A 6,000-nucleotide genomic window follows, 5' to 3' on the forward strand; every position below is an offset into this window, starting at 1 on the left:
ACACACACACACACACAGGCTTTCCCCAGCAATACGCCTGAGGATACTTAGTCCTGAGCCAGCCAACAGCTACTATTATGATGAAGCACGTCAAAGACATGGCTACGTCCCAAAACGGCACCCTATTCGCTATATAGTGCACTACTTTTGACCAGAGTCTTATGTAGGGAATAGGGTGCCATTTGAGACACAGCCAAGGTCAAAGGTCAACAGAGACAAGGGTCAGAGAGAGTCACATGGTTAGATACAGGAACAGCAGCACCATGAGTGAGAGAGGCCGTGTCCCAAATAGCACCCTATTCCCTATACAGTGCACTGCTTTTGACCAGGGCCCATATGTCTCTGGTTAAAAAGTAGTGAACTATGTAGGGAATAGGGTGCTAGTTGGGAAGCTACCTGAGAGAGGTACAGTACAGTACACTTTTAGAAAAAAGGGTTCCTAAAAGGGTTCTTCAGCTGTCCCCATAGGAGAACCCTGTACTTCACTGTACTTGTGCGTGTGACATTAAAATGTGAAACTTGAAATTTGAAACTTTTTGATTCCAGGTAGAACTCTTTTGGGTTCCATGTAAATTAGAACCCTCTGTGGAACGGGTTCAACATGGAACCAAAAATCGTTATTCAAAGGGTTTTTCTATGGGGACAGCCGTAGAACCCTTTTAGGTTCTAGGTAGCACCTTTAATTCTAAGAGTGTTCAGTACAGTGAAGGTTATGTAAAGGAGTTCCAGGTCTCACAATGAGAATTACAACAGAGGTTAGCATCATTAACCCTGTCAATCACATCACTGAGATGAAAAATATATGACTGGGAAAGTTTATCAATCAAAGCTGTGTTCATGTTCCTGGAAGTTGGCCTCTGTCACCAAATGCAGGCTGGAGAAGTGGTGCGAGAATAGCCTTAACTAAGCCAACATCATTTCTATTGGACCACTTCCCCTTTAGGAAGATACTTATGGTCGTTACAAAAAAAAACTACATTTGATGACCATTGTGGACGACGACACCATTTGGAAAAAGCATCCAAAGGTGCAAGTCATTATCGACTAAAAAGGTGCAACAACAAAACATAGTTTGACAAGCAGGCTGAAATCAAAGGGGGATAGGGCATGCTGGGCATACGGTGGCCACTGACATGCTTTTGGATCACTTTTCTTCGGTCTCAAAGGCCAAACTGATGCACCCTTTCAGACTCGATGCCTATAGCTTTTAAATTATACTGGACCATGATAGTGAGAGAGGAAACACTCCCAATCATATATCAAACTAACGTGGATAAGAAACAAATGAAAACGTTGTGATCAAAACAGCATCAAAGTAAAAGTGAGTACTTGCATTAGAAGGAAAGAGGAAAAGAGTGCATGCCAAGCCGTTAGGGTTCAGCTGAAAACAGGGTGGGTGTAGAAACGAAAGAGAGAATAGAACAGAGGAGTCAAGACAAACAGAAAAAAAAAAAAAAAAAAAACAGGCAACTGAACACAACTCTCATGCAGAGCGAGAGAGCATGCAGCCACAAACAGTCAAAGAGCAAATAGGATATATTCTAGAGTTTATACAAACCTCCAACATTAAATTGCTATGCCTGATATAAATAGTTTCACCCTCAAGTTTCTTAGCTCTTTTCTGTGAAAAACGAAGAAAACAAAAAAAGAACAAAGTTGGTCTCAGGAAGATGTGGAACTGAAATCCTTCATTTATTATTTATTTTGTATTTAATTTTTTACTTTTACTGTTTGACTTGCAAGCGATTGCGTCGGGTATGTGTGCATTCGTTCCTGATGGTGGGAGAAGTGGCGAGGGACCAGATGATACCATGGGGGAAGTGCAGTGAAGCGGAGTGCAGGGTGAGTGCAAATGTCCAGGGGTGACGGTGGTCATCAGTGGAGACTGTGACCACCGTCAGGTGACCAACTTCTGGTGGGTTTCTGTCAGTGACCAACATCTGGTGGGTTTCTGTCAGTGACCAACTTCTGGTGGGTTTCTGTCAGTTACCAACATCTGGTGGGTTTCTGTCAGTTACCAACATCTGGTGGGTTTCTGTCAGTTACCAACTTCTGGTGGGTTTCTGTCAGTTACCAACATCTGGTGGGTTTCTGTCAGTTACCAACATCTGGTGGGTTTCTGTCAGTTACCAACATCTGGTGGGTTTCTGTCAGTTACCAACATCTGGTGGGTTTTTGTCAGTTACCAACATCTGGTGGGTTTCTGTCAGTTACCAACATCTGGTGGGTTTCTGTCAGTTACCAACATCTGGTGGGTTTCTGTCAGTTACCAACATCTGGTGGGTTTCTGTCAGTTACCAACATCTGGTGGGTTTCTGTCAGTTACCAACATCTGGTGGGTTTCTGTCAGTTACCAACATCTGGTGGGTTTCTGTCAGTTACCAACATCTGGTGGGTTTCTGTCAGTTACCAACTTCTGGTGGGTTTCTGTCAGTTACCAACATCTGGTGGGTTTCTGTCAGTTACCAACTTCTGGTGGGTTTCTGTCAGTTACCAACATCTGGTGGGTTTCTGTCAGTTACCAACTTCTGGTGGGTTTCTGTCAGTTACCAACTTCTGGTGGGTTTCTGTCAGTTACCAACATCTGGTGGGTTTCTGTCAGTTACCAACATCTGGTGGGTTTCTGTCAGTTACCAACATCTGGTAGGTTTCTGTCAGTTACCAACATCTGGTGGGTTTCTGTCAGTTACCAACTTCTGGTGGGTTTCTGTCAGTTACCAACATCTGGTGGGTTTCTGTCAGTTACCAACATCTGGTGGGTTTCTGTCAGTTACCAACATCTGGTAGGTTTCTGTCAGTTACCAACATCTGGTGGGTTTCTGTCAGTTACCAACTTCTGGTGGGTTTCTGTCAGTTACCAACATCTGGTGGGTTTCTGTCAGTTACCAACATCTGGTGGGTTTCTGTCAGTTACCAACTTCTGGTGGGTTTCTGTCAGTTACCAACATCTGGTGGGTTTCTGTCAGTTACCAACATCTGGTGGGTTTCTGTCAGTTACCAACATCTGGTAGGTTTCTGTCAGTTACCAACATCTGGTGGGTTTCTGTCAGTTACCAACTTCTGGTGGGTTTCTGTCAGTTACCAACATCTGGTGGGTTTCTGTCAGTTACCAACATCTGGTGGGTTTCTGTCAGTTACCAACATCTGGTAGGTTTCTGTCAGTTACCAACATCTGGTGGGTTTCTGTCAGTTACCAACTTCTGGTGGGTTTCTGTCAGTTACCAACATCTGGTGGGTTTCTGTCAGTTACCAACATCTGGTGGGTTTCTGTCAGTTACCAACTTCTGGTGGGTTTCTGTCAGTTACCAACATCTGGTGGGTTTCTGTCAGTTACCAACATCTGGTGGGTTTCTGTCAGTTACCAACATCTGGTGGGTTTCTGTCAGTTACCAACATCTGGTGGGTTTCTGTCAGTTACCAACATCTGGTGGGTTTCTGTCAGTTACCAACATCTGGTGGGTTTCTGTCAGTTACCAACATCTGGTGGGTTTCTGTCAGTTACCAACTTCTGGTGGGTTTCTGTCAGTTACCAACATCTGGTGGGTTTCTGTCAGTTACCAACTTCTGGTGGGTTTCTGTCAGTTACCAACATCTGGTGGGTTTCTGTCAGTTACCAACTTCTGGTGGGTTTCTGTCAGTTACCAACTTCTGGTGGGTTTCTGTCAGTTACCAACATCTGGTGGGTTTCTGTCAGTTACCAACATCTGGTGGGTTTCTGTCAGTTACCAACATCTGGTAGGTTTCTGTCAGTTACCAACATCTGGTGGGTTTCTGTCAGTTACCAACTTCTGGTGGGTTTCTGTCAGTTACCAACATCTGGTGGGTTTCTGTCAGTTACCAACATCTGGTGGGTTTCTGTCAGTTACCAACATCTGGTAGGTTTCTGTCAGTTACCAACATCTGGTGGGTTTCTGTCAGTTACCAACTTCTGGTGGGTTTCTGTCAGTTACCAACATCTGGTGGGTTTCTGTCAGTTACCAACATCTGGTGGGTTTCTGTCAGTTACCAACATCTGGTGGGTTTCTGTCAGTGACCAACATCTGGTGGGTTTCTGTCAGTTACCAACTTCTGGTGGGTTTCTTTATTTCAGGACTAACTGTGAGGGGAACCAAATGTTGACAGATAAATCCACCATATACATACATGCTGGGGTTGTTTAGTAGTAGTCGTGCATTATCATTGTGCATGATCAGTTTTTATGCATTACCTAAAGCACAATTCAATGCCTTATTTGAGTGATTCTTACTGAGGCGGCAGACAAGTGCAGCTGAGGGCTTTCCTCATTATAGCGTCTGGAGCACAGGCTTGGTCAGTCCAGATTCATTCACTTACAGGCACCTCATTCAATTGGTTTAGCTCTCATAGTCTCTCTAGTTCTACTCGGTGAAGAAGGATGTCCACAAGAGGAAAGCTTTACGTATTGCCTCTGCAGGAGGTAACAGAAAGGCTGATACTGTTGGATAAGTAGCCTCCACTTATTGATTTCAAAACAAAAAATGGTGGAAAATAAGAGACTTTCTCCGTAACTGTCCAAAGAAGTCTCTGATCATTGTGAACACATGGAAGTCGTTAAGAAGGGAACGCCACAGACAAACAGCCTCTTGTATAGCTGTCCTATCACAGTAGGTATACAAGGCTGGAGGACAGAGAAACAAACAGCCAAAAAAACAAACATTACCAACAAAACATTTTTTTTTTTTTGTATTAGAAATGCTCTCAAATCAAGGGGGAAAAAAATCAACTGAAAGGCGACTATTGATGCGAGGATGAGGATGTGAATCACTGAGTGCGCGTCCCAAATGGCACCCTATTCCCTACATAGTGCTCTACTTTTGACCAGAGGGGCCCCATAGGGCTCCGGTCAAAAGTAGTGCACTACATTGGAAGCCATTTGGTATGCAGGCTGCAACTGTAGACAGATATCTAACCTTCTTCACTCGCACCATCTCCGTGCCGGTTCTCTCCCGGGGCGAATGCTGCTGATCCCCCCCCAGAGGAGGGAAGAGAGAGGGCAGGTGCATTAACATTAGAGCCCCATGGGTCTGTTTCAAACCCTTCTTCCTGTTAATAGTTTAGTTTGACACATGCATCTCACGTTAAAGAACCCCAGCCACATGTATCGACGTTTTAATATTTAGTCAGACCCCTGCACAGCCGCTGTGAGTCTGGCAAGCGAGACTACACATACAGGTCATTCATGTCTGATGTTTATGGTTGTAACCCTCCCCACGTATATATTTCAGTCAAGACAAATACAGTAATACGGTGTGTGTGTAATGTTAAAACCCAACGCATCAGCATTGTAGACTGACAGACGTGGTATTATAACCACGTGTATATATATATTAGACAGACAGACACACAGTAATGCATGTGTTTCGTGGTATTATAACCACGTGTATATATATTAGACAGACAGACACACAGTAATGCATGTGTTTCGTGGTATTATAACCACGTGTATATATATTAGACAGACAGACACACAGTAATGCATGTGTTTCGTGGTATTATAACCACGTGTATATATATTAGACAGACAGACACACAGTAATGCATGCGTCTCCTGCTGTGCTAGCTAGGCGTTGATAAAGGCCACAAACCTGGCTCTTTCTCTCTCTCCCTGTCCCGTTGGTGGTGGTGACTGCAGGGGCATGATGACTGCTCCCCCTGGCTCCCTCCCTCTGTAGTGGTGGCAATATCACACAGACAGCTCAGAGACTCACACACTACAGTGGGCTGCCAACAGGGCGGCGCTGCTACCATCTAACTGGAGCACGGGCTATAGGTATACCCAAATTATCCCTATGGATATGCCTCCCCTTAATAAAAGCTACTGTATAAACCTCTGTTGAATAGTGATACTGTATAAAAAACCTACACATGTACATGTTGAACTGCTGTCTGGCATTTCAATTTGTTTCTAGACATTTTGTTATGATGTAGTGTCATCCTCGTGTGATCAACCTGGTTCAATCGGTGTCCAATTAAATCCTGTAC

General features: G+C 44.2%; 1 protein-coding gene across 1 annotated transcript in view; it reads right to left on the reverse strand.

Annotated features, from left to right (window-relative positions):
• Positions 1-6,000, reverse strand: part of LOC311118327 (protein 4.1-like) — a gene marked incomplete at both ends in the record, with an annotated part of 40,116 nt that overhangs the window by 20,729 nt on the left and 13,387 nt on the right. The window contains 3 exons of the mRNA XM_084193138.1: positions 1,559-1,621; positions 4,929-4,976; positions 5,604-5,684. Of these exons, the coding sequence (XP_084049264.1) occupies positions 1,559-1,621; positions 4,929-4,976; positions 5,604-5,684 (192 nt within the window). The remainder of the gene's footprint in view (positions 1-1,558; positions 1,622-4,928; positions 4,977-5,603; positions 5,685-6,000) is intronic.

Source organism: Coregonus lavaretus (assembly GCF_964263955.1).
Source record: "Coregonus lavaretus genome assembly, contig: HAP1_SCAFFOLD_5095, whole genome shotgun sequence".
NCBI lineage: Eukaryota > Metazoa > Chordata > Actinopteri > Salmoniformes > Salmonidae > Coregonus > Coregonus lavaretus.